This window comes from Homalodisca vitripennis, chromosome 5 (genome assembly GCF_021130785.1).
Source record: "Homalodisca vitripennis isolate AUS2020 chromosome 5, UT_GWSS_2.1, whole genome shotgun sequence".
Classification (NCBI taxonomy): domain Eukaryota; kingdom Metazoa; phylum Arthropoda; class Insecta; order Hemiptera; family Cicadellidae; genus Homalodisca; species Homalodisca vitripennis.
The window spans coordinates 170,091,293-170,118,053 of NC_060211.1; the positions used below are offsets into that span (position 1 = coordinate 170,091,293).

The 26,761-nt window shown below is 34.6% G+C and overlaps 4 protein-coding genes across 4 annotated transcripts in view; 2 read left to right on the forward strand and 2 right to left on the reverse strand.

Annotated features, from left to right (window-relative positions):
* Positions 1-1,028: 1,028 nt before the first annotated feature.
* Positions 1,029-2,744, reverse strand: LOC124363140 (zinc finger HIT domain-containing protein 1-like). Its single transcript, XM_046818280.1, has 3 exons — positions 2,585-2,744; positions 2,276-2,366; positions 1,029-1,306 (listed from the first exon to the last, which is right to left on the reverse strand). Exons 1-3 carry the CDS (start codon positions 2,742-2,744, stop codon positions 1,078-1,080), a joined length of 480 nt encoding a protein of 159 aa, XP_046674236.1. The 3' UTR covers positions 1,029-1,077.
* A 3-nt stretch (positions 2,745-2,747) lies between these two features.
* LOC124363141 (general transcription factor IIH subunit 5-like) lies at positions 2,748-18,084 on the reverse strand. Its single transcript, XM_046818281.1, has 2 exons — positions 17,906-18,084; positions 2,748-2,934 (listed from the first exon to the last, which is right to left on the reverse strand). Exons 1-2 carry the CDS (start codon positions 17,938-17,940, stop codon positions 2,748-2,750), a joined length of 222 nt encoding a protein of 73 aa, XP_046674237.1. The 5' UTR covers positions 17,941-18,084.
* LOC124363139 (meiotic nuclear division protein 1 homolog) lies at positions 3,157-8,864 on the forward strand. The gene is made up of 5 exons (XM_046818279.1): positions 3,157-3,248; positions 4,889-5,025; positions 6,954-7,059; positions 8,105-8,251; positions 8,618-8,864. The coding sequence occupies exons 1-5, from the start codon at positions 3,159-3,161 to the stop codon at positions 8,753-8,755; spliced, it is 618 nt and encodes a 205-aa protein (XP_046674235.1). The 5' UTR covers positions 3,157-3,158; the 3' UTR covers positions 8,756-8,864.
* A 7,821-nt stretch (positions 18,085-25,905) lies between the features above and the next one.
* LOC124363142 (hydroxyacyl-coenzyme A dehydrogenase, mitochondrial-like) overlaps positions 25,906-26,761 on the forward strand; it is a 32,537-nt gene continuing 31,681 nt past the window's right edge. The window contains exon 1 of the mRNA XM_046818282.1: positions 25,906-25,992. The gene's annotated coding sequence lies outside the window, so the exon portion shown is untranslated. The remainder of the gene's footprint in view (positions 25,993-26,761) is intronic.

Consider the following 26,761-nt stretch of genomic DNA (forward strand, 5'->3'; position numbering starts at 1 on the left):
TTTCGTAATGCTAAATAACACAGAGGCTCTTAGCCACGGGAATATGTTCCACTTGCTGTCTCTATACTTCTCTAATATCTAAGGTCCACTCTATCCCCATCTGTGATTTCTGCATAAACTTCTCATCATGTCAGGCTGAGATTATCCTGGCTAAACAGGTCGAAGGGTTCCAGACGTGAAGAAGTCCCTCCACCGGTCCTCAAGTTCTGTGATGACATCTTAAAACCTAGCTTGATGCTCCTTTATATCACAAAAACTCTGAGTCTTTACCACTTAAAGAAGATTTTGTCATATAATTTCCCAATTTTTTTGGGCAAAAAGATTGTAGCCTACTGACTAATGTTATACTTCCTTCTTTGGCCAAGATGTTTGAGGAGCTTGTACTCGACCAACTGGGACCTGTGTTTTTTAAGTATGGGATTTTTTAAGAGCTACGTGGCTTTAGACAGGGACATTATTTGACTGACTCTGACAAACTCATTCTTTAACAAAGATACTTTCAGCTTTAATTCATGTGATACGATAAATCACTCTGTTTTACCCCCAAAAAAAAAATTATACTGAATATAAATTGTAAACTGTTACGGCCAGCAGCTGTCTAGCGTTCCCTCTAAAATGGTTAAAAATACAATAATTTATAATACATAACAAAATTTTTTTTTTTTAATTTTTCCTTAATATTTAGGTTAATTGGATCAGTGAAACAGTAAATCAAATCAGAACAAATATATAAATCTCAATGGATTACAAAAATCTGTGTGATTAAAAAAATATATATAAGGTATAAGTATTGCTGAGTTTAAAACAACTGTAGTATTTTGACAAATCCATCAACCCAGAAGTTCCTTAAAACAAATTATTAAAAATTAAATGTTTAGGAGCTAATAAATAATGCAACCATTTTTATTACACGTACTATGCAACATCCCTTCTACCCTCCCCCCCGTTTAAGATGACAAAAATCATTTTTTAAAATTTTTTAATGTGTGTATCGTAACATAACAGTATATTGAAATAAAACAAATGAGGTAATTGTAAAACATTTATTATCTTAAAAAAAAAACTAAAATAGAAATATTAAGCAGTCCATTTGAGACAGCGAGTATCAAGATGAGTACCCAAACACTTGACACTGCAGTAGCGAGCACCACACGGGATACAAGTATAGTTGCTGGGGAACCCGCAGACTGCGCAGAAGTGTCTGTCCGGGAACTGTGAAGGCATTGCCTGCGCAGACATGTAGTTGGGTGGGTCGGGATGGTACGTGCGGTCTTCTTCTACTAACTGCATTAGTGTTTTTCTGAACCTGTTGAGGTCAAAAGCAATATATATTGGTACTGATTTTTAAAACGCAAAGAAAAGTTACAATACAGATGCAAAAAATTCAATATCTGAATAGAATTTCAGGGATACAGTGAGGTTTACGGCCATCTTGATTTTAACTCTCAAGAACAATTTTAAACTTCTAACACGTAAAACCTTATTTCTAAGCTAAATACAGGAACACTACGTTTCGATACCTACAATCTGATTTCTTCTTCAGGTAGATAAATAACCTTACACTTAAAACCAAGCAATAATTCTGTAATGTTTATCAAGAAAATCTGTCAATTTTTTGGGATACTAATGGTTCAGTATAAAATTTATACTCTTAACCTAATAAATACGTTTTTTTAGCAACATTTGTTTATAATGAATGACTTTTGCAGAATTAACTATTGGCTATATATAGCAAAGAGGATAAAATAATAAAGATTCACGTTCAACCCTATTGATTTCTTTCAGACTTTTTTTGTAATTTAATGTAAATGTCTTTGCAGTATGTTACAAGTCTGATCTTCAATATTTAAGTCAAGATAAATAATGCTTTCCTAATAGCTTTAATGACTGTCTCTTCCCTTTTTGTGATACTGTAAACGTATATTTAAGTAGATCACATTATTTTACTTAACAGACCAATTCAAGAGCACATCAAGAGATTCCAGTAGTACATGTTTTTGTACTAACCTAATTACTCTTTATAATTTAACATTGATATGTGTATTTCAATCAACACTGAATTGGGTTTTCTCAGTTGTATATTTAGACTATAAAAATTAAAAGTGGGGTGTAACAAGTAGTAATTTTATTTAAATTTTTCTCTTGATTAAATTACAAATAAATTCATTGAAATAAACAAGGTTGAGTAATTATCAGACATAATCATGTGAAGCACTAGCTCATGAACACACAAACAGAAAAAATAGTACTATAGTGAATTGAAGGGAGCATTTACCTTTGTTTGTAATACTCAGCACTTTTGGTCTTTTTCTTTCTCCCTCTTGATTCTAAAGTTTCTTGGAATTTTGGTGCTTTTTTGCTCATAACTGAAACCAACAAAGCGCAACTTCAGAACATGTCAATGTTGTGTCAACCAGAACTAAACTCATATTTACAATTTTGCTATTACTATGTACAATAATTCTAATTTTTGTTAAGTCTAGTGTTACACATTTAATAATACTTACGTAAAAAAACTTGTTATAATCTAGATTTATTAAATGTAGATATTGTTAACAGTATATTCAGGGCACTTCTAACTTACCCAGATCAGCATGAGGATCATCATGAAAATTGTCTTGCTCAAGCGCTTCTAAAGCTTTTCTAGCTCGTCTTCGCCGAGTAGCCTCATCGAGAACTCGCTTCTGATTGGCATCTTTGATACGGCCGGATTCTCGGCCAGCTGTTGTCGCCTTGCTTGCCATTGTTTACAATCCTTTCTCAGCCAATGGGAAACTGATCTGGTCCATCAAATCGTCCACTCGGGCTTGTAACACGTCCAATATATCGGCAGAGATGAACAAGTGTGTTTCGTCCAAATCTTGAATGATAAACTTTCTCCCAAGAGCAACTGTTTCGTCCAGATGAAGAAGAAATTGTTTCATAGCATGATCGCTGTAAATAAATGCAAAGAATTAAAAACATTACTCAGACTATAACTATGTTAAGTGGTTCATTAAAGTAAAGTTTCAGTTCCCTTATGTCGAGACAGCAACATCGCCATCTACAACAGCACTCAGTGTGCGTAGAATTTCTTGTTATGCATAGTTAAAGAATAGAACTATAAAATTTGGACATAACCTGTACAAATTTAAGTAATGTTTATTTTCCAGAACAAAATGTCGAAACGTAAAGGTGTCAGCGCAGATGAGAAAAGAACTAGAATGCTAAATTTATTTTATGAGAAAAAGGAGTTTTTCTCACTGAAGGTAATTACTATTATAGTGTTTGTCTATAACTTAATCTACAGAATCAGATTTAATACATATCTGTTACATATATTACAATAGTAATGATGGTTAATTTTCAATCAACTGTTATGTGTACATAGTTTTATGATAGTACAACGATATGTTTAATTAATTTAACCACAATTTTCAATTTGTTTACAATGATAGTCTTGAAAACGTAGAGTAAGCTTCATAATAACATCGCTTCTTATATCCAACATTTTTCCAACCGCTGTTTAGCATATAGTAAGAAAATATCCAGATAAGCAACCATTTTTACTGGAATATTTAAAATAGAAATAGTCCTGTTCCACATATCCCAATTATACTGTTAGATACCACAATATCATTCAAAAGGCTTCAATTGCTAGTTTGATTAACATTTGTGATGACCATTAACAAATCTCAAGGCCAGACAGTGTCCATTTGCGGTTTAGATTTAGAAAATCCATGTTTCTCTCATGGTCAATTATATGTTGCATACTCAGTGTTAGTACACCAATTTATTTATATTAGCAAAAGACAGCTCAACTAAAAATATTGTGCACCAAATAGTGATTAATTGAATTTTAATTAATAGTTATAATTTAGAATAACATAATTGTTTGGAGTAATAATCAACCTTTTTCATACCAGATTGATAAAATTTAATTCATACATATATGTCAGAAATAAAATTTTGATATTACTTAAGCATCTCAATAAAATTAGTTTTTAAGTCAAAAGGAAAATTCATATTAAAAGAACAACATGCAACTGGGAAATATGAATACGTGACTTATTTCTTAGTTTTTACTGCATTAATTGCATTAGAGAGGAGTTTCTAGCAAAAGTTAAGCAAAGATTTGTAGCAAACAGCTGTGTCTAACATCTTATGTTGGAATGTTTATCTTTGGCATTAAACTGAAAAATCTGGTATAAAACATCAATATATGATGTTAAATGCTAAACGAGACCTGTTGTTGTTGAAAATTAAATCAACCATCATATTTTAAATAATTTGATGTACAATCATAATTATTATATGAAAAATTACGTGAGTTTGAATATATGTGATACAAATTTGTAATAAACACTTAAGTTTCTCAGGTCTAACACTGGTTCTTTCAATAACAGTTTTACATTATTTATAGGATCAGAATTTACTTCTAAGGATAAAGTAAACTTATAAATGGATAAATAGACAGACAATTTACATTTTACACATTGATAAATTATTATGCTTATAGTAAACGTTTTTTTTTCTCTCTAAAGGTAACATTTTATATCAAACTAGCTGACCTGATCTGATGCTTCACTGTGGCTTGGTTATTATACTATTAATATTGTGCCAAATTATGCATTATTATGTATTATTAAGTACAATAAATATTACATTTACAAGGGAGAAAATGTCAGATTTTAAAGTATCTTGCAAATTAGACCAGGTACCACAAATTGTTTAGATAGAACTACTCGGACACTGCATGCATTGCTTCCTGACACAAACATTAACCATTAAATGCATAAGAGTATTAGGTACAGTTATCACATATTAAATTTGTTTGTTTTTAATCTTATAAATACAACTTTTATGTATATATAATGCACATTATTGTCAAGGAGATCTATTGTTTCAGGAACTTGAAAAGATAGCACCTAAAGAAAAAGGAATAATTGCCCAGTCCGTTAAAGAAGTAGTCCAAAGTCTAGTTGATGATGGCTTAGTAGATACAGATAAAATAGGAACATCTATTTACTTCTGGGCTTTTCCAAGGTAAATTTGTTTTTTATTAATATTATTAATAATATTTTGGAATAACTGAAGATATTGTGTTTCTTATTTCAAACTTATCAACAACAATAGATACTTTCTATATGTGTGTTGACTGCTGTAGATATGCCGTTGAAATTTAGCATATACAATAGATAATTATCTAATCTTAGCTCTGCATGATGCCTCACTACAGTTCTGGTAAAGTTGGACTAAACGTCTTAAACCCCCCCCCCTCCCAACGTTAAGGCTGTTCAAAATAAAGACTGCAATATTATAATTTTTCTATAATACAGTAATTTATAATTAACTCCGCCTTGGACTTGACTTTAGATTTATCTTTACTGTATCTTGTAAGATGTAACCAAGAAACAATAGAATAATTTATATTTTGGCAAAGTTAAATAAGTCATGCCAATAGATAGTCAAAATTTTAAAAAATACATTGTTCTATAAACATGCAATGTTGTCTGAGACAACTTATGTACTGTGCATGTAAGAAATTATTGCTGATTTATTATTAACACAAGCAAATTTGATAAGATTAGTATTACATACAGGACTGTTAAGAAATGAAGCTATGAATGAATAAAACTGACACCAAGAGGGTATTCCAGAAAGCAATGTCTTCATGTAGAACTTGTAATAGTGGAGAAACCTTGTGATGTGTAGGATATAGTCCAGCTCAGTATGTGTTTTGTTATTTGGGCCTAATCAGTCAGTAACAGTGTTCATCCGTAATGTTCAGTAGTACATAAATAAAAAAAAGCAATATCTTTGAAAACTTCTGCTGACTGTGATGTAATCATTATAGCATCCAAATAATATTAAAGACAAACTGTGCACAATACAGAACAGCACTTTTCAGTTATGGGAGGGAACATTATGGGCAGTGGAGTTCAGAGTCAACAAACTTGTATTCATGTTTGGGAATGAAATAGTCGGTTGCTGTCATATTTGGATGAGATCTATGAAATATACAAGTAATGGAGTTCAGAATCAACAAACATTTGTTCATGTTGGGAATGAAATAATCTGTCATCTGTATTATTTGGATGGGATAATCTAAGAAATATATTTTTTTGTAAGAAGTGGTACATGGCAGGTTTAGTTGTAGTGTACATTGAATTTAAAACTGTTATATAATAAGATGGGGAACGAAAATTATATTTCAGAGCACAATACTCGGTAGAAATACATTTGCCTAAAGTCAGTCATGAGCTAGGGAGAAAAGTACATAGTTTTTGCCTGCATTATACTGTACAATTCAATTGCTTGTAATATATAAAAAAAGTGTGGTATAAAGTTTTAAGAAGAAATTCAGTATATCAAGATTTGTATCTGAAGACTAGTTTGTATGGTCAGATAACACTTGCGCCTTGCGTTCTTAGCTGAAACAAGGCAACTTAGGTCATTACAGAATAACCAAAATTTATAATGGATCAATATTTTATTAATCATAATTGAAGAAGAAGCTAAAACCCATTCTTATCTACAAAGCATTTTACTCTATGAACTTCTTATACTCTATTAATAAACATTAAAATACTAGTTTGCCATGTTATATTTATTAAAATGAAATATTTGAAACAAATTTAAAATTAACACTAGTTTTATAGAATGAAATTTTACTCAAATATGACAAGAGAAATACCTTGTTAGCAATTTGTATTTTGGAGCATCAAAAAATTTTATCAAATTTATTATGCTGAAAAACTACAAAATATAGGTCACTTAATTTGCAAAATGTTTTATTATATATTCAGAATTAGAGCTAATGTGACCATCAGCCTATAAATGCTATCAACAGTGTAATAGAAAAGAATATTTCAAAAATATAAACTGTTTTACAAAATATATGGTACATGAAATGTTATTTATCCAAATAAAAGGGGAATGACATTCTATTATATTAATCATTATTGTTACAGCAAAGCCAAACATACTAGAAAACGTAAATTTGATGAAGCCTCAGACAGATTGGAAGAAGCAGTAAAACGTTTGAAGAATGTAAAAGAACGCCTTATTGAAGCAAGGGTATGTACATATATTTTATAGTATACCTTTTGTAGGAAACCTGTCATTGCACATGGTTTTAAAAGGACTTCTGCACTGCTTCCGAGTGGACACAGAATATTCAGGATGGGTAAGCTTGGTGTAAGAGTTGCCATTCAAGATTCCATGTTACACCCACAAAAAAGAGCAGGTTCTATCTTGTCATGGCACCTTAGAATTCTTCCTTGAATCCAGAGGGAACTAAATGCCAAGTTTCAAGTCTATAGAACCTTTCTATCAAGAGTTATCGCAGACAGACAGACGATGACATAATTTTAACCCCTTGTTCTAACCATACCTTTTTATTATTTGAAACCTAAGGTTTCCAATAAGTTAATTAATGACCCATATTACTCAATACATTTCATTTATTGCAGCATTCCAATCTTGTTACTTTGTTCATTTAATTTTATTGATGTTCATAAAGTTTTGTAATTTGTAACATCTTTTTAAAATTACATTGTTTTACTTGTTACAAAACTAACAATATCAATAACAATAAATTTCTTGATTTTTGAGTTATCGTTCATTACGAAAAATTAAAATGTAGTTACCCTAACATAAAAGTACAATGGAATGATTAGAATTGGTGTATTACTAAAATTTATAATTTCATATGTTTTTGATAAATATATTATTTATGTTGCTCAATTATTTGGTTTGCCTCTTTCAAAAATGGTTAAAAACTTAGTTTTATGGTTAAATACTTGATTTTTTTAATCATAAATTATTTCTGTCCGGTAAAATTTTACAGATGTGTGTTTCTTTTGTTTTTGTACTTACAAATTAAATTTAATGTTTGAATTTAGGAAGCAGTAGTAGTTGGCAGAATAAATACAATTTTTATCGATTTACGATTTTGCTCTTTTTAGATTAGTTATGTTTTAATTAGTTACTGAGATAAAGTTTTAAGAAATCACAGTACTCTTTATGCTATATACAGTATTTGCCATGACTGTATTTTTTTAATTATGCCAGTTGGCATAAATTTTCTTTCAAGAGTATATAACTCAAACATTTTCTTTAGGTTGGTCGTGAAGACACAAATTCAAGACAGGAACTGTTGAAAAAACTTCAAGCAGCCAAATTGGAAGAAGGGAAGCTTTTACAAGAAATTCAGAAGTTCAAAGATTCAGACCCAGAAGTATTAGAACAAATGAAAAATGAAATGAAGGTAATTATTTACTTATAAGCTCAATATTAAAAGTTCAATACATCATTTATTAATGAGAAACCCTACAACTATAGCTGGTGATGTGAAATTACATATTCAATGTAGTACACAACCACAGTGATCCATGGATATTTCACTTTTATTGCAAGTCACTAAAATCAAAGTTTCCTCTACTAATCAAAGGTATCATGATTCAGACCTCAGATTTTAAATCACTTAATAGAATGTTTGTTGTTTCTTACGAGACTATTGATTAAGTCATTACTATAATTGGACTGGAAAGATAAAGTTATATATGAGAAAACTGTAAAAAAAATTTTTAAACTGACATGTCATAACATCTTGTATAAATTCTGTTTTTCACAGGTGTTAAGAGAAGCAATCAACAGATGGACAGACAACATATTTTCACTCAAGTCCTGGTGCAAGAACAAATTTAACATAGAAGAAAACACGCTTAACAAACAATTTGGAATACCTCCTGATTTAGACTACCTTGATTAAGCTTGTACTCATTTATCACTTAATTGTACAGTTAATCATATTCATTACAGTTAGTTACGTATTCATAAATATTTTGTAACTGTAAATAAAGTTCGAGTTTGAAAAACTACTGGTTTGTATAGTTTTTACACTTTAAATGTTGTACTAATATTTTAGTTATATCACAAAATATTTCAAAATTGCATAACTTCTAGTGTTGATCATAAGGTTGCTTTTAGATTTAAAATATTCTAATTAAGTTATATTACAAAATAGATGCAAGCCACACTGTGGTGTCGAGTACCAGACTTTGGTCAAGTTTATAACTTATTTCATTCTCAAGATGTCCTGTGGATAGAATCTGACAGAAAAGAAACTTTAAGAGACCTCTAGCAGATAGGAGAACATCTATTGGCCTTCTGAATGAAATATTTCAATGACACACATTCAAATCCCATATAATAGACATGCACCTTCATCAAACTAATTCTTGTTTATGTAAAAACGAAATTTTATGTAAAATTTAAACTCTACAGAGGAAATCGTTCTAAACTGAAATTGTTATTCTGTGGTTTCAGTGTCCATGAATATTTCGGGGGGGGGGGGGGACTACCTTTAAAACCACATGACCTCAGAGAGTCCGGTGTTTTTATACTATTTAATCTATAGGAACTGAAAGTCAAAATCTCTAAATACTCTCCACATTTAGCACAACTTGGACTACCTTGCTGTCGGGAAGATCTAGAAAATCTCTAGATCCCTCATCTGAGTATACTTGACTTGTTTGAGGTCTTTGGAAGTGTTTTTGTCTCTTGATTTAAGAGACAGGGCGTGCAAAAATATTTCTACTCCTAACAATTCTTCCAATCCATATAGAAAGTTTCCCATGATCTTATAGTACATTACAGGTTAATTTCCACACAACAAACTTGTTTGTATAATATACAAACATATATTATATGTTCAAGCATACATTTTTTTAATTACAGTTACCTCTTTTAGTTTATAAATATATTATTTAAGTAAATGTTATGACGCTATTCGATGTTTACAAATGTATATTCAATGAATAAAGAGATTTTCAATTAAATTCAGTACATCTACCCTAAACAATCTTGTGTTTATTTAAAAATTATTACTTGTATGAATTTTGAATTTTTTTAAATTTGAGTTGGGTGTCAAAACCAAAATACTCTTAAAAGTAGTCATGTGGCATATAAAAATGAAGCTGTCTCGAGAGCAAGAAATAGGAATCAGAATAAACAAAACTCAAACGGATAAAGAATACAGAATGTTCCGTCAATTTCAACATTAAAAAACCTCATTTAGAAACGGATTGAGATAAGTGATACATTTTGAAGGAGCCTTTGCCAATACGGGCACTCAGGCGATTGTCAATGCAGTCTCCAGACGCAGTATTGATTGTCAAATATGAGACTGGATAAGAACCTTACTCACATTCAGGGTGGTTGTTACCACTTATGGGAGCAAGTGTCAGTGCAAGGACTAAGAGGGGCTGTTCCCAGGATGGCGTACTTTCTCCTCTCCTGTGAAACCTAGCTGTGGTGTCTCTGCACAGGGGTACACAGATGAAATTGTGATTCTTGTGAGTGGCAAGCTCAACACAACATTCACGGAACTGACCAATTATGGTGCTCTAAATATGGTGGGAAAACTGGTGTGTGATGGGGTGGGCCTTACTGTCAACCCCACCAAGGCCGCTGTGGTTGCCTTTAACAGGAGGCGTCAGTTAGAGGGTATTGGTTCATTTCTACTCAGAGGCTCTTCTATTGAGTTGAAGTCCGAGGTTAAGTACCAAGGCGTGATCTTAGATAGGGTCCTAAACTGGGGACCTCATCTAGAAAGGGTTATCGCCAGAGGGAAATGGTCTTTAATTCAATGCAAACGTGTGCTAGGTGGGTCTTGGGGAATTGTATTGACTTTATGTCTCAATAGTCAGACTGGCAATAATGTATGGGGCTGTTGTCTGGTGGCCAAAAACGGAGGCCAAGATGGCGATAGCTCATCTGACTGGCATTCAAAGGATGGCTTGCCTTGCTATCACTGGGGCTTTTCCTAGTGTGCTGGGTACAGCCCTAGATTGTTGCCTCAACCTCGTCCCAAAAAGTAATCATTCCCGGACATTGTCATTCGGGCTATGGCCAGCAGAAGTGCCTACTGTCTTCAGCAAGCGGGACTCTGTTCGGGCTGCAGCAGTGGGCACTGTAGAATTAGCATCCTGATTCAGGGGGATGCTCTGCACATGATCTCTGATCAGATGCCACAAAAATTCTCATTTGGCATAACCTTTAAGATTGTGATACCTCCTAGGGACGATTGGTCGGAGGGAAGGAAACCTCTTCCACCAGCGGAGCTTGAATGATTTACAGTCAGCTCTAAAACAAAAGTGGTACAGGTGCTGGAATTGTGGGGGTGAGACCATGCAGGGAGCTGGTGGTCCCTCTGGGTCATGATAATCTTTGTCTGTGTTATAGGAGTAAGACAATCAATCTTTTCACAGATAGTCAGGCAGCACTGATGGTGCTTGGCTCTTGTGTGTTCTATTCTAAACTTGATTGGGATTGCTATAAAGTGATTTCTTCCCTTGCCAGAATCAACAATGTGACTGTTTGTTGGGTTCCTGGTCATGAGGGATCCCTGGGAATGAAAGAGCTGATGCCCTGGCCAACCGGGATCAGCGTCAATTATGACAGGTTCTTAACCATTCTGGGGTATTTCAAGGTGTGAATTCTTTGGGGCTGTCTCGAAATGGATTCATGCTGAACAAGAGAGAAAGTGGAGGTTGCATCTGGGTATGAGAATGAGCAGAATGGTACTACAGTCGCCTTCCTCCAGAGTGGCATCTGACCTCTCACTAAGTAGATCAATGACTTCTCAGGTTACAGGTCTGATTACAGGACATGGTCAACTGAGGAAGTTTGGACAGGAGTAGCCATCTTTGGTAGTTTAGACAAGGGCGGTGAATTTCCCCAGGAGGACCTGGTGGGTTGTTTTCAGCGGTTTGTGGAACTCAAATCATAGACTGGTAGGCCTCATTGTGTGCTTCCGGGGTGCGCAAAAGGCCCTTGAGGCTTAAGTGGATGGCAATAGCCTACCCCATAGAAGAAGAAGAAGCTAGTTTGTGCTGAACTGCAGTGACTTAAACATGGCCGCCTCAATTGATTCTACCACCAAATGTGAATTAAGGAATGCTATTTGTTTCCTGCAAGCTGAAGAGAATAGTGCAACAGAAACTCGTCGGAGAATACGCTGTGTTTTAGGGAGAAAACATAATGAGTGATGGTGTAGAAAGTTTAAAGAAGACCAAACTGATGTGCACATACAATGAAGGAGGTTGAGGACACAGGTCTGTCGCTACAGATAACCTTTTTGAACCATTTGACAGTTTTTAGAGAAAATCTTAAATTCACAATAAGTGTATTATTTGCAATTTTAATAAGAGTCAAAATCTTTAAAGTCTATTTTTACAGAACATTTAGATTACAAAAATATTTGTGCTTGCTGGGTACTAAAAATGTTTATACGGCTGCAGTTCAGCGCAAACTAGCTACTTGAACTCAGCAGTGATAAATGTTGCAGCGGGAATATGCGCCATTGACTAATGCCTACATCAAGGACCTGCCACATGTCTGACCGTCATGGCGTTACATCAGAGGTTGAAAAAAAAGGATTTTATTTGATTGCATCTTTTTTTATTGTTCTCTATGTGCATAGGAACAAACATACAATGTTTCAACAAAGTATGTGTATAACTAATTTTTGATTTTTTTTATATATTTGGTATTTGTAGAGTGTTCCTCAAAATAAATATAAACTTTTTCAAATATAATCATGATGGGATGATTATTTTGTTTTATTTAGGGGAAAAGGTTCACTGTAACTTATATTTACTTAAATAATGCAACTTTTTAACACAAAAAATACAACTCAGCCATTCTTTTGTTGCGGACGTGACAGTTACACACCTTCTCATTAGAATAAAAATTAAAGTTTTTTTTTTCTATAAATATTTAATACCAAGCAGATAGACAAATGTGTATACAATTTTCATCCTGAATATAAAATACATAACATTATTTGTTTTAATGCCATATCTAATAGAGTTGGTGTTACGGACGTGACGTGAAAAGCACCTAGGTTCTGACATAGTATGACAACTGTTTAAAAGTCTGTTAATTATTTGAGAAATATGCAATTTAAAATTATCTGTGATAGTCTTAAGAAAATTTCCTACTGGGAAACATTAATGTCTAATCAGAAAACATTGGAAATAAAAAATAAAAAAATGTAAACATTGTTACGGACGTGACTGGGGTTTGTTACGGACGTGACAATAAAGTAAAATTTCTCATTAAAAACCATTTATTTGACACAATGCACACTTTAACATATATTATATGTAATAATATAATTAATAATAATATAATCATGTAATATATGTGTGTGAGGGCTAAAATCGCCATGGGCGAGAGAAAAATCACCGTGAGTGGTGGAAAAACTTTACCTGATCTAAAACCTGAATAATGTAAAAAAATTACAAGAAGAATATTACTGACTAGTCAGTAACAATAAAATAATAATAATAAATAAAATAATGACTAAATTGTCTTAGTGACAGAGCTTGACAAAAGTCCAAGTCCTAACTTTTACAGAGCAACATCATTTTTAAACTGGTAAAGAATTCTACCTCCCTTGGTAATTATATCAGGTTTAGGCAAAATGCCAACGATCTGGTCACAAGATATAAAGCTTATGTCATTTTCATTAGGCTTAAACGTAGATTTGCCTCCATAAGGTTCCATAAACATAACTTCAATTTCACGATCAGGCTGTACTTCTCCTTGAGTTACTGCCACAAAATTCAAAGTCTTTTTACCCATGGTAAATGAGACGACAAGGTACACATCCAGCTTCAATTCATCAAATGTGTATGGAGCAGGTTTCGTTGTATTTTCTTCTTCTTCTTTAGAGCTGTCCTCAGAGTCAGTATACACATCCTTAAACCTATAGAAGCGGTCATGATCTTTTGTTAGAGTCATTGAACTAGAAGGGTTGTCTTCTTCTTCACTTGAAGGTTCATCACTTAAAGATTCTTCTACAATTGGAACTTTTAACATCAAATCAACCGATGTCTTACCAATGAGCATGTAGTTATCGTCATACCCCTGAAAGTGATGCATAGATTGTATTTTAGGTATCTCAATCAGGTTGTCCCATCTTTTAGTGAGGAGTGTTGCAACTGAATCTACTTCAGCCTGTGGGACAAATAAAATGACAGTCTCTTTGCACTTTACTTTGGCTGTCTCATAAAAATCATAAGGCGTGCTCACAAAACATTGCCTCCCTTGAACTTCCCTCCAGACAGTTCTCTTGACAGAACCTCCCACTCCATCAACTGCCCCTTTGCCGTGCCCCGAAGCAAAAAAATTCCACTCCAACGTAACTCCAAAATCTTTCTCAGCGTAGCAGACAATTGCGACATTATACCGGCTCTTAAATTGGCCTGCACAGTTGTCTGAAAAAACAATCAACTTATTTACTTGTGGAACTACTTCCTTAAATTTAACTATAATTGCCTTCATAAAAGCAAACACTGAGTTTTTGCTGTGTTTCAAGTCATCACTTATGACAGCAAAACTGTATACTTTGTCATTGTGCCAAATACAACAGGTAAATATTGTAGTTTGGTTATGAGCCCAGTGAGCGCTTTGAATTTCATCCTGTTGGATGATCGAATAATTTTCTGCAAAGTCTACTTGCATTACAGCACTTTTGGGGTTCTTGGTCAAAGATTTTTTACACTTCTCAAAGTATTGTGCCTGTACTCTTTTAATATATGTGTGCGTCTTAAATGCAGCTAGTTGACTGTTTAATGTTAAAACCATCCTCTTCAACGTTGTAGTATTTTCTACCAACTTAGGTCTATTATTTACTGTTTTCCACTCCTTCCACTTGAGCCTTTTATTCATATCAACATCAGAACTCAGCAGAGTCTCTAATTTTTGAATACAGTTTTCGCATTCATTTGTCATACAGGTCACTGATTCTGTATCACAACAAACTGACCCTAAAAGCTCATTATGAGTTTTTGGGAATGCAGGATGAAATTTAGATATTGGTTCAATCAAGAACGAGAAGTTGGCGTGTTTAATGCAAACACATACTGTATGGGGCATCTCACTTAAGGGCAGGATGTGTTTAGGCCGCAAGCTATAAAACTTAGATTTTGAAATCTTCTCGTCTGGATGCGAACTTTTAAACTGTTCATAAGCCTCTCTAATTCCCATAACCATATGGCGAATTTGGATCAGGCCCCGTTTCCCAGTAAGAGGGTCCTTTACAGATTTGACATCCCTTTTTCCTGGAGCCTGACGGCTAATCTCATCATTGTTAAAAAATTCAATCACGCTCTGTTTGCACTCTTCTGATAGTTGTCTTGATCCAGATTTTCTTGTTTTAAAAATATTTTTAACTATCTCAGGACCAAGGTTTTCATACATTAAACGCTTAAAAACTGCACTTTTTTTGACGGACTCTTAGGCAACAAAGCTTTTACCTTCTTCACAGCCTTTCCTAGGGTTCTTGGACTTTTGTAAGAGCCAAGATCAGACCCAGAGACTTCAACATTAACATTTTTCTTTCTCAACCTGCAACGACGCTGTCTTTCCCTATCTTTTTCCCTTTTTAGGAGTAAAAGTTTATTATCACCATGTAAATCTTCTTTTTCCTTAGCTCTGACGGCTCTCTTACGCAACTTATCTTTCTCAAGATGCTCTTGCCACTTAGTTGGATTTTCCTTCTTCTTCGCTCTGCATTTGGCAACACGATCTCTACTCGACATTTTCTGGAAAAAATAAAACAGGTTATATTAGTTTTAAATAACCACTCCAAAACTATAAGTTTAAGACTATAACATAACTAGAAATGTAACCTCTTTGTAATCAGTAGGCCTAAGCGGTGATCACATCTGCCCACTTCATCCAGTTGCGGTGTGGGTATGTCCAGTAACTCAGTAACTGGCGAATAGGAATGCCCAATGAAGACAAGTGAAGGTTTAACCTTTACTGTTGTTTAGAATCCATTAAAATTACAAATACTGTAGGCTATCTAAGGGTTTGATATCACCACTCACCCACAACCTTAATTATATTGGCATATTTTACTCAAACGAAGTTTAATGTTTAGCACACATTTTTTTAAGGTTGGAAACACAAGGCACCATGTAAGCCTAGGCTACTGAAATCACTGCAAGGTACAAAAACAAACTTCAAGTAGGCCTATAGGTTTTAAAAGCACACACAAGCTGTTAAACACTGCCTTTTCCATATCAGACAAGATAGTATCGTGTTTAACAGTACGAGATGTCACGTCTGTAACACTTATTTTTTGTCGAAAATATTTTTATTCATTCACATAAAGACTACCAATTAATTAAAAAAGGTACACTCCTAACTTTTATAAAATTTCATGTTGATTAACCAACTATTACAATTGGTATTTAAACTTTTAGTAGTTTTTTGTTACGGACGTGACATCAAGAATTGATTTTTGTATTAGTTAAAAAAACCAGCAAAAACTTACCAAATCAAAATGAAAATTTCCCCAGTTGAAGAGAAAACTTCAATCTTCTTGAACATAACCTCAATTTGTTTGGAGGGAAACTATTAACAATGTATCAGCTGTCCAAAAAAAACATATGTTTGGTTACATCTAGCCAGTAAGAAAGCTACAACTTCAAAGCTAAAGAAAATGACAAAATAATTTTTTTTAATGCAAAATATTATCAGTTCTACTTTTATTAGATGTTTTGAAAGGCTTTATTAACGGTTATATTAGGAAATTCAGTAATTAATTTTTATACCCTTAGGTGTATGTTTGAAAAGAATGGCTGAACTTTTTAATTTACATTTTTATATACAAAAATTGTAATTTTATGTTCTCATTACACTTGCATGTACTTTTAAATATTGTTGTTTCCTATGTAAATAGGAAAAAGTATGTTACCTAGTTTCAAAAGTAAGTATCTGTAGTACAGTACAGTTGATTTTTCTCATATACTAGCTTAGTACAAAACTACCATAATCATCATAAATTACCATCTATAACAAATTATCTCAATATAGATAATCTATTTTTATTGGATTTATTGTGAATAAAATAAGACTAAGCACAATGCCACAGCCTAGTCAACATTTCATAACAGAATTAAAAATAGGCTATTCGGAAAGTTAATCTAGTCAGCCCTCAGCACTTCTCGGAAATACTGATGTGCTGATCTGAACGGTTATATTACTTAATCATAACCATTGATACTGATTAATTATTTTGAACAATTAACTTGATCTATATCAACAGCTGTAAACACTTTCAAATAATACACGTAATTGTATTTTATATATATATATATTATATATATCGTACGTAGTTGGTAGACGAATACAGACGTATTGTGACCTGTATTCTGTAGTTCAGTTTTAATGATTAGTGTTGTGTATAGTTTTTTATTAAGTTTATGTTTTAGAGTTAGTGAAGTTGAAACACAACATGGTGGTTGTGATTTCTGACTTAGGAGTGCTACGCTTTGGTATGATTTGTTTATTTTAACCTAGTTTGTAATTATGTACTAGGTTAGTTATTTACCTGAAGAAGAGATCAGATTGCAGATCTCGAAACGTAGTGTTACTGATTTTTTCTTTCACTGAACGATCACAAATGTCCGGAAAAATCCTGTTTCCTTCACAATCCTTCCATCGTCAAAAATAAACTTCAAACAAAGAAACCATATGAATTGTGGCTCATTATTTATGAGTTTTCCTGTTTGATCGTTCTCGTTCTAGTTCATTAATTATTTATGAGTTTTCCTTTATTGCTATATATTCATATCTTAACTTAAATATATAATTGTTATTTAGGACTATAGATACCTTTACATCAATTGACAGTCTAGGATTCAAATATTGGGTATCGATGATCATATTCTTCGATATAAAAAACCGGGTCCGCTTATCATACCCTACCCAACAACATGTATATAGAGTTCTTAGAAACAAAGGAGAGAAATTCTATTTAGATAATCAAAAATAATGTGAAGTGAGGTTTGTAAACTAAAAATGAAATACTCAAGCTGACTTAATAATGTTTATAACTCACCATTCAACAAGGATTCCTTTCATAACATTAACCATTGTGAAGAATGAAAAAACATAATAGTAATTAATAACTGATCTTCAAAACCTACTATTTATGCATAAATATTAAATGCTCAATCAGAAATTAAGCACATAACCTCTTCAGGCGAGGACTTGCAGAATAGTTTACGGCTGACGACGACGCTACGGCTACACTGATCTATAAGAAAAACAATACTATACCTTAAAAACTCCGATGTTTTGCTACAGCAAGTAAGGTACAAAACTATCCATTCAACCTATCTGTAAAGTGATTTATTATTCATTTTAAGTATTTTTTTTTAATTTATATTCTGCACATTTCATATTTTGTTTCTTTATTGATTGATTAAATCAGGACATCTTTACATTACCAGCATCATAAATGGGAGTAATGTATGTATAAATAGAAAACAAGTTGATTGGCTGGATGCTGTTATTCACAAATATGACTTTGTTAACTCACCTGCCGCTATACGTAGAAATTGTAATAGGGATAATCTGAAACTTATTTTATTTTTATTTCCAACGGAAAAATCATTATTCACATATGCTGGACAATCATGAATAATATGTAAACTAATATATGATAACAATAAATATACATGAATAAATAGTAACAATAACAAATTCAACGATAAGTTAATGAAAGTTTAATAAATATGTGTTAAAATTAATAACAATTAGTAGAGGCAACAAACAAACATGTATTTTATTTTATTTCCTTTCAACGGTCAACGACCACTTTATAACAATACACATAGTGCAAGGTAGCTAATTACCATTATAGTGCCCAGACATAACAGGGACAAGCCAAACATGCGATTGGACTCTATACTCCTAGACATGATTGACAGTGTACATAATAAGTATAAATTATAATAAATATAACAGTAATGATAATAATTGTTGAGCAGATAACAACCTAGAAATAAATAACAGTGCAAAAACAAACTATCCATAAAAAGTAACAATGCATAAAACTATAAGTGGATAACAAGAACAAAAAAAAGAAATATATAAATGAACAACAATGTTAATAAAATAGTTTTAAATAAGTGACAATGCAAAAAAAACTAAGAATGAATAACAAGTAACAAGATCCATAAACACCAACAAAGTAAAAAAAAAAATAAATAAATAAAACATTTCACAATACAAACTACCATCCTTAACAGTAACGAGTGAAAAACACATACAAAACAAATGCCAAATATAATAATAAATAAATAAATAACAAATGCACAAAGCATGTAAATAAATAAATACGAACAGCTACAATTATGGCAAAAGTGACAACTACATAGCGCTATGAATAAATTAATTACTTCTTAAAAAAAAACATATTTATGCCATGCCCACATCACTCAACAAGTCCCCTATCTATTCTACTGTATACTGGAAAGCAGCCAGCACACGTCCTCTAATAATTGCTGCCCTATCATTGAAGACGTCGAAACCTGTCGCAGAAACCATTTCCGAGCCTGACCATTCTGGCGAGTGGACCGTGGAAGACGTAGGAACGCTGGCAATGGCGTCTACTGAACAAGTCGCGTGATCGAGTCCTTGCCAAGGGAATACGGAAGTCCACTTGTGATAGGAGCATCGGACAATCCAGTTGTCCACTAACCAGTCTCGTCAGGAACAGAACATCCGCGACGCACCGCCTCGCTTGAAGATCAGGGAGAAGAAGATCAGCCTGCAGTCCAGCAATAGGGATTTCCCTGTAGAGCAGCCCCTGTCGAACGCCCACCATTCTTACGAACTTCCTCTGCACAGCTTCCAGTTTCTCAATAAGACCCAGCTGGTAGGGAGACCAGACTGGGCTAGCATACTCCAGGAGTTGACGCACAAAGGATGAATAGAGAGTCTTCAAGACAAGGGGACTTGTCATACCGCGGGTTGACCTAGTGATGAAGCCCAGCATCCTGTAAGCTCTTCTACATAGGTCGTCAACATGCTCATTGAATGAGAAGTCAGATGAAAATGTAACACCCAGATCCTTTATTGAGGACACTCTTCCCAGGGGTTGATCCCGCTCAATACTGTACTGAAAATGGTGCAGGTTGTGCGAACGACCAAAGGTCATGACAAAACACTTTGAAGAGTTTAACTTCATGTTATTGGAAACGCAACAATCCAATACATTATGAAGACTTGTCTGTAGACGTGCAAAGTCCTCATCGCTGGAGACCACGGTGTAAATCTTCACATCATCAGCAAAGAGTAGAGCATCCACCAGAAGAACGGAGGTTATATCATTAATGAAAATGATGAAGAGGTATGGGCCAAGAAGCGATCCTTGAGGTACACCGGAAGTTTGCAGAAATTCCTGGGAGAGCGCATCAGGTAATTTTACCCTTAAGTGCCGACCAAGCAGATAGTCGCGGAACCAGGAGAGTAACGGGCCATTGATTCCATATCCCTCTAACTTATTGGTGAGGATGGAGTGGTCAACCTTGTCAAAGGCCTTGGCAAAGTCAATAAAGGCAACGTCCAGCTGTTTACGTGATCCCATTGCAGATAATATACTCTCTTCGAATATCATTAGGTTGGTGACGGTAGATCTGGAGGTGGTGAAGCCATGTTGACTAGGACAGATTAGGGGTTTCAGAAAGGCTCTAAGACGAGAGAGCAGTAGCATTTCGAACACCTTCCCTACCGCTGATAGGATTGTAATAGGACGGTAGTTCTCGACTTTCGATAGAGAGCCCGCTTTATGAATAGGAACAATATGCCCCATCTTGAGAATTTCAGGATATATTCCTTTTGAAATGGACAAGTTGAATAGTTTAGCCAGAGGTTGGGCCAGGGTGTCACTGCAGTGCTGCAAGAAGGACGGTGATACATTATCTGGGCCAGCACCCTTCCTGACATCAATTTTCCTGAGGACTTCCAAGACCTCTAATACAGAGAACGAGATCATCGACAGGGAGGAGTTGGCATTAAAGTTAAATGGTGGTGGTGAAACTACGGGCTCCGAGAAAACAGAAGAAAAGAATGCTGAAAACATATTAGCTCTCTCTTGTGGATCATTTGAGGAGTAGCCATTAAAACTAATAATAGATGGAATAACAGGAGATTCGCCAGAGGAACGAACAAAACTCCAGAAGCTTTTAGGGTTGTGCGGAATTGAGTCCTCTATGTGCTTCAGATAGTTTCTATAACAAGTGCGACTAAGATTCCTGCAGATATTACGCAACCCACAAAACCTTGTGTAGTGTGCAGGAAGGAATGTTTGCTTGTAACGTTTGTGGGCTATCTTCTTCTGAATGACCCGATTGATAAGCTCCACAGAAAACCACTTAGGGAAGGGTGAAATGCCGATCCGTTTAATGGGACTGCATTTAACGCAAATTTCACCAAGCAATGAGATCATCCTTCCAAAGCCCTCCTGGACGTCAGACAAATCACGTACAAAAGAAAGATCTACTGCTGAGAGCATCTCAGAAGCAGCACATAGGTTACACTTACGAAGATTTGGACAGGTGTAAAATCTAGCAGGAGGGAGACCTCGAGTAACTGGCAGCGAGAAAGATAGAGGAGGATGATGGGGATCGGCTTGAACCAGATACTCATCTGCAGCATGGACGGGGACCGACTTTAGGCTGCAGAAGACCAAGTCCAATGTTACTTGTCTAAAGTTCCTGACGTGATTTATTTGGTCCAAGGAGTGGAGTTCAGCGAGGCTTTCTAGGAGTTCCTTCTTGGGTCGATCAGTGATGGAACGTTCGGAGGTAGTGCAGTCATAGGAGGCGATGTTAAAGTCACCAGACAGCAGCAAGGAAGATGATGGAGGTAAAGAAGATACTACTTCATCCACCAACTCACAATATGCTTTATATATGGTGATAGGTTGTCCTGGAGGAATGTAGACACAATTCAGCACCATTTTGTAAGTGGGCAAGGAGATGAAGAGGCTCTCAATGAAAGAGTCATGAATGATTTCATGCGACTGTATACTATTTTTGATTGCAACTAAAACACCCCCACCAGACGTTTTGCTACTTGAAAGAATGCTTCTATCCTTCCTATAGATCGTATAGTTATTGTTTGCCTGAAGTTCTGAGCTGAATATATCCGAGGATAAGTTTGTTTCACAAAGTAATAGTACATCATATGTGTTGCAAGCCAAAGCATTTTTTAAGTCCAGCAGTTTGGTTCGCAGGCCATTTACATTTTGAAAGTATAAATTTAAGTGGTTATTGCCGTTGAAAAGTATTAGTTTTTTTGCACGATCTTAGGGATTCCATTTATGTACTTTATGGTCAGGTCCTGCTCACCAGATTCCGTACGGGTTTTAAGAGTGTTTCGCAATTCAGAGAGATACTGTCTCTCTTTCAAAGTTCGATCACGGGCAAGAGAGACACCATTGAAATCCTCATTTGAGCCTTTCTTCGAGTCGAAACTTCGGAAGAGTGTGGAGGCATCAACCTCGGATGAGAAGCTAAGCTTGATAGCTCTAGGTTTATCATTATTAATCTTGCCAATTCTAAAGAAGCGGGCTCCTTTCAAAGATGATCCAAGATCGCAGCAGTCCAGAATTTGCTTGATGAGACCACTGTCATGTGTTTTCACAGATGCCGGTGCAGTTTATTTGCACTCTTTAAGCCCATGAATAATGACATTGCGTGCCCGACGTTGTCTTTCATTAATTTCTTCCAAGATGTTTTCAATTGGCACATCACTACTGGCAGCATTACTTTTTAAATCAAGAAGTTCACCCTCAAGCTTCTCAATGCGTGGCTCTAAAGAATTTATCTTAGTACTCAGTATGTGTATATCGGATTTTATCTCTTGCAAGGCATCAGAAATCCCCTCAACTTCTTCTTTTGTTGCGAGTTGGGAGAACTTATTGAGTAATTCATCCATTTTATTCATAAGTTGATGTGATGGATTAGCGTTTGTAGATTGACAGTCGACTCTCTGGCAGTGCCATTTTTTATTAACATTATTAGCATATGTAGAATACTCTGATTTGGTTACGCCGACGCATTTTATATGGAACCATCCTTGGCATTCCGAATCACATTGAAGTCCATCCTCGGTATCAAATACCTTCCTCATGCACACTCTACAAGTAATAGAATCTGCCATGATGAACGCAGGATCAGACACAGATATCCGGTACAGTATGGTTTTTATGGTGACGAGCGATCCAGATGGCCGTGGAAAAAATGATGCGCGGGTCTGTCTGTGGATGCTTTGCAGTGCAGACACAGGTAGTGATGGGATAACCGAATGGATTTTATAACCGACTAACCAGTCAGTTATTTTTCTCGTTAATCGGTTATTTTAGTCGAATGAATAACCGATTACCTTTTAAATTCAATCCACATTTTAGTACACAATTTCAGAGTTTATTTACAGATAACAATTACACCTAAACAATTAGCCTAATGCTCTGCTTAACTTACTCTCAATATAACGCATTTCATTTTTGTATTTAAACAAAACACTATTATTCACGAAACACCTTAACCATAATACCTACATAATTATTTTATTTATGTCTTATAAAAAATCAAACATCAAAGTTTGATAAAAGAAGATCTTCTATTGGAGATAAGTAGGTGCGAACTGAACTGATTATTTAAATTCTTTGATAGGTATGGAGAGTCAAAGGGATGGGGTGGTGGGGGAATGAACCATTCCTGTTGAGACAGGTACGCGGCGCGGCCAATTTACTCACGGCCGTACTTAGCTTTGGCGAGCCCTGGTAAAGATATTCGGTCGGGCCCCGTCGTGTCCCCCCACCAGACACAGTCCCTTCATATAGACGTGTGACTGGCTCCGGAAGAAATTGTACGAAAACCCGGTCTGAGTTCGGACCTGAATATACAAACAAAAAATTCCAAGCAAACCCGCACTGGCAGAACCGTAATTGAAAACGAAATTCTGTAATTGTATTATTACTTTTTTCTGTGCATACGTTATAGTCATAACATTTTAAAATGTTATATTATCATATATCATCTATAACACTACAAGATAATTACCGTTCAAATTGCAAAATTATAATTTATTTTAATTACGAATCACCAAAGTTAACCGAAAGTTAATCGCTAAAGAACGATATTTCAGTAATAAAAATAACTTATTATAATAAACGAGCAATTCGAGTATAGACTGTCTGCACAACCAGTTAACTTACAGAAAATTATTATTCGGTAGAAAAACTAATCTAAAGACTAATTTAAAATAACCGATCAGAATCAACTATTAATTCAAATATAGACTAAGTCTTCACAACCAGTTAACTTAAAGAAAAATTAGTCGGTAGAAAAACTAATCTAAAGACTAATTTAAAATAACCGATCAGAATCACCGACTAATTCAAGTACAGGCTAAGTCTGCACAATCAGTTAACTTATAGAAGAATTAGTCCGTAGAAAAATTAGTCTATAGACTAATTTAACTGGATTCAGCAAAAATAACCGACTAATCGGTTAAAATAAAATAACCGAACTAACCAGTTATTTTCATTCAGTTATTCCCACCACTAGACACAGGTGGGTGGTGTAGGTTATTGACAACACAGACGGCAGGTTATTGTTTAATCTTGTCAAACAGACCCAATGAACAAGAACAAGAGCGTCTGTAATTCAATTATACATCAAGGTGGTGAAAAACAATTATACCTACATATAAACTCACTGATGGGCAGTGTGGAATACGAGCTGCTTGAAAACGGGAAGCAATAAGAACGAGATAAAAATTATATTCTAGCCAGAGCTTCTATCACACCAAATCAACAATCAGCCATCTTGCACAAAAAAAAATTTGTTGTGTAAGGGAAAGAATGTAAAGGGAAAGAAAGTAAAAAGATAATAAAGAAGATTATACCATATTATATACTCCAAAATATGTCTGACCAGAAAACAAAAGTGCTTTATGGCATGTAGACTATACAGCCATCGTGTAGATCTTTAGATAAAACCCAGTAGTTCACTTACTGCTCTGCAATCTTAATCAATAGTTTTCAAAATTAAGATGATTGTCAAAAGTAACACCGAGCTCCCTGATATTTATAACTCATTCGAGAGGCTGTCCAACTAAGTTAATGAAAAAGAATCTTGTTTTGTAAAATGTGATATTTGGGCACTTGCTGATGTTGAGGCATGTTGTTTGTGCATCACCATTCTGTAACAGAGTCTAGGCTTGACTGCAACCGGACTTTTGGTGAGGATACTTTAACAAATTTTTACATCCTCTGCTGACATTAATATGTCTGCTTGTAGGTCTTTCAAACAAGTTAAATAGATAAGAGCTAATGTGTGATAACTGAGGCACTGCTAAAGTATCAATAAATTCCTTAGAGCAGGGGAAGGGCAATCTTACTCTCATGCAGCAACCATCGATATATCCCTGAAACCAACTCAAGAGTGGGTGATAATTCCATACCCATGCAGCTTCGAAACCAATACATCCACCTTGTCGACGGCTTTTGCAAAGTATTTCCTTACTTGCCCGCCCTCTGTGCTCTATGTGCCCTCTCTTGCTCTTATGTGCTCTGTGAATGCTTGAAGAATAAGTTCTTAAAACGCAAGAAGGCAAATAAAATCGTAATGGGTCGAAAGTTAAATTACTATAACAGCCACTCTTTGGTACAGGGACAGGAAACCCAGGGAGGAGGGAATCCAGCTTTAAGCTCGTCCGGGAATGTTCCCTTTATCAATGATTTATTAAAGATAACTCTCAGGGGTTGAATTGAGCACAGTTTTATTTATTTATTTTTAATAATTCTAGTTACTAGATTATGCATGTCTACTGCTTTCCGTCTCTTGAGGTCTGCCTTGGTTTACACACCAGTTTATGTCGTTTTTAGTAATATTTTTATCTTTAACATCATTTGTGCTTGTTATATTATGTTATCTATTACTTATTTTACTTGGTACTTGATAAAAAACCTTATTTTGTAATTATTTTAAATTAGCTATGCCATTGGAAATAAAGATATATTAAACCTCTTGTATATTTAAATCCCACCAACCCCCCTCCACAAATTTTGCATGACTACGCCACTGGTACTCTACACTTAGCTTAGCTTAACTAGTCTTACCAATTTAGGTTAGTACAATGAGTTTCTAATTAATAATAGTTTATTGTATTAAATTAAATTATTTTTGTCCTGGATTGGGATTTGGTTTATTTTCTGGCTGTGGCAGTTGCCTTGTCCTCTTCTAGGTGAATTTTATTTTGTCACTAACCAGTTCAATTAATGGGGTTAGTGATTGACTGGATTGAACCGACGTGAAACTGGCCATAGATTCCATCCATAAAAAGAACGAGTACCGGGAACTAGTTCCTAAATGAATCCTAACCTAGTTCATCAACTCAAACCATACAAAATATATATTTAATTAATAACGTGAAGATAAATACTACAAATAAAGATTTTAAATGAACAAACAGTACTTTTATGATAATAATCCCCTTTTATAGCAGCAATTTTCAAGACTATACTCAATTAAAAGGCAAGTTTTGAGAAACCCTAAAAAGGGCCCATACCTTAAAAACGTACGAACCAATTTTGATAAAACTTTCTGTACACATTCACTACATGGTCTACTATACTAAAATACAAGCCTCATTCTTAGGCCACGCCTATTTCCGGAGCCACATCGATTTTACAGGCCAAGTGCTGACACAAACCAATCTATGGACAGCCATATCTCAAAAACGTACGAGCCAATGTTGATAAAACTTTCTGTACACATTCACTACATGGTCTAGTATACTAAAATACAAGCCTCATTATTAGGCCACGCCTATTTCCGGAGCCACAATAACTTTATAGGCCAAGTGCTGACAAAAACCAATCTATGGACAGCCATAT